Genomic DNA, 449 nt, shown 5'->3' on the forward strand with positions numbered 1-449 from the left:
TGGCTCCTCTCCAGCCACTGTCACCAAGCCCTCAGGGCCTTTTTCCCGGGCAGTTCCCGGCCCTTGTCCTGGCTGAACCTCGACTCCTCCTCCCGAGCAGCGCCCTGTCGTCGGGCAGCTGCTCTGCACTCACCTCTGCCACCGAGCCCCCCGCGGCCCATGGCGCCTCTGCCCAGGCCGCCTCTCCCAGGGCCACCGCGACCTCGAATGCCCCCTCTCCTCAGGCCCATCCTGGGGGACAGACCTCGGCCTCCACGCAGCAGGCTCTGACCTTCATGAAACAGGAATTAAACCCAGAAATTAAATTCTGAGACTGAGCAACAAAACCGGGCTCACGGACGTCAAACCGGCTGCAGCACCGACCTCGGAGCGAGACTCCTCCTCGCAGCAGTGCTCGGGCTCCCCGGCCGCCCCGCAGGCCTCCTCGGGGCAAGACCCGCCGCCCCCCT

General features: G+C 67.0%; 1 protein-coding gene across 1 annotated transcript in view; it reads right to left on the bottom strand.

Moving 5' to 3' along the window:
• Nucleotides 1-133: 133 nt before the first annotated feature.
• Nucleotides 134-449, bottom strand: part of CHTOP (chromatin target of PRMT1) — a gene marked incomplete at its 3' end in the record, with an annotated part of 3,237 nt that continues 2,921 nt past the window's right edge. The window contains exons 4-5 of the mRNA XM_010143423.1: nt 364-447; nt 134-271 (exon numbers count right to left, since the gene is read on the bottom strand). Coding sequence (XP_010141725.1) covers nt 134-271; nt 364-447 — 222 coding nt within the window. The remainder of the gene's footprint in view (nt 272-363; nt 448-449) is intronic.

This window comes from Buceros rhinoceros, unplaced genomic scaffold, assembly GCF_000710305.1.
Source record: "Buceros rhinoceros silvestris isolate BGI_N320 unplaced genomic scaffold, ASM71030v1 scaffold29769, whole genome shotgun sequence".
NCBI lineage: Eukaryota > Metazoa > Chordata > Aves > Bucerotiformes > Bucerotidae > Buceros > Buceros rhinoceros.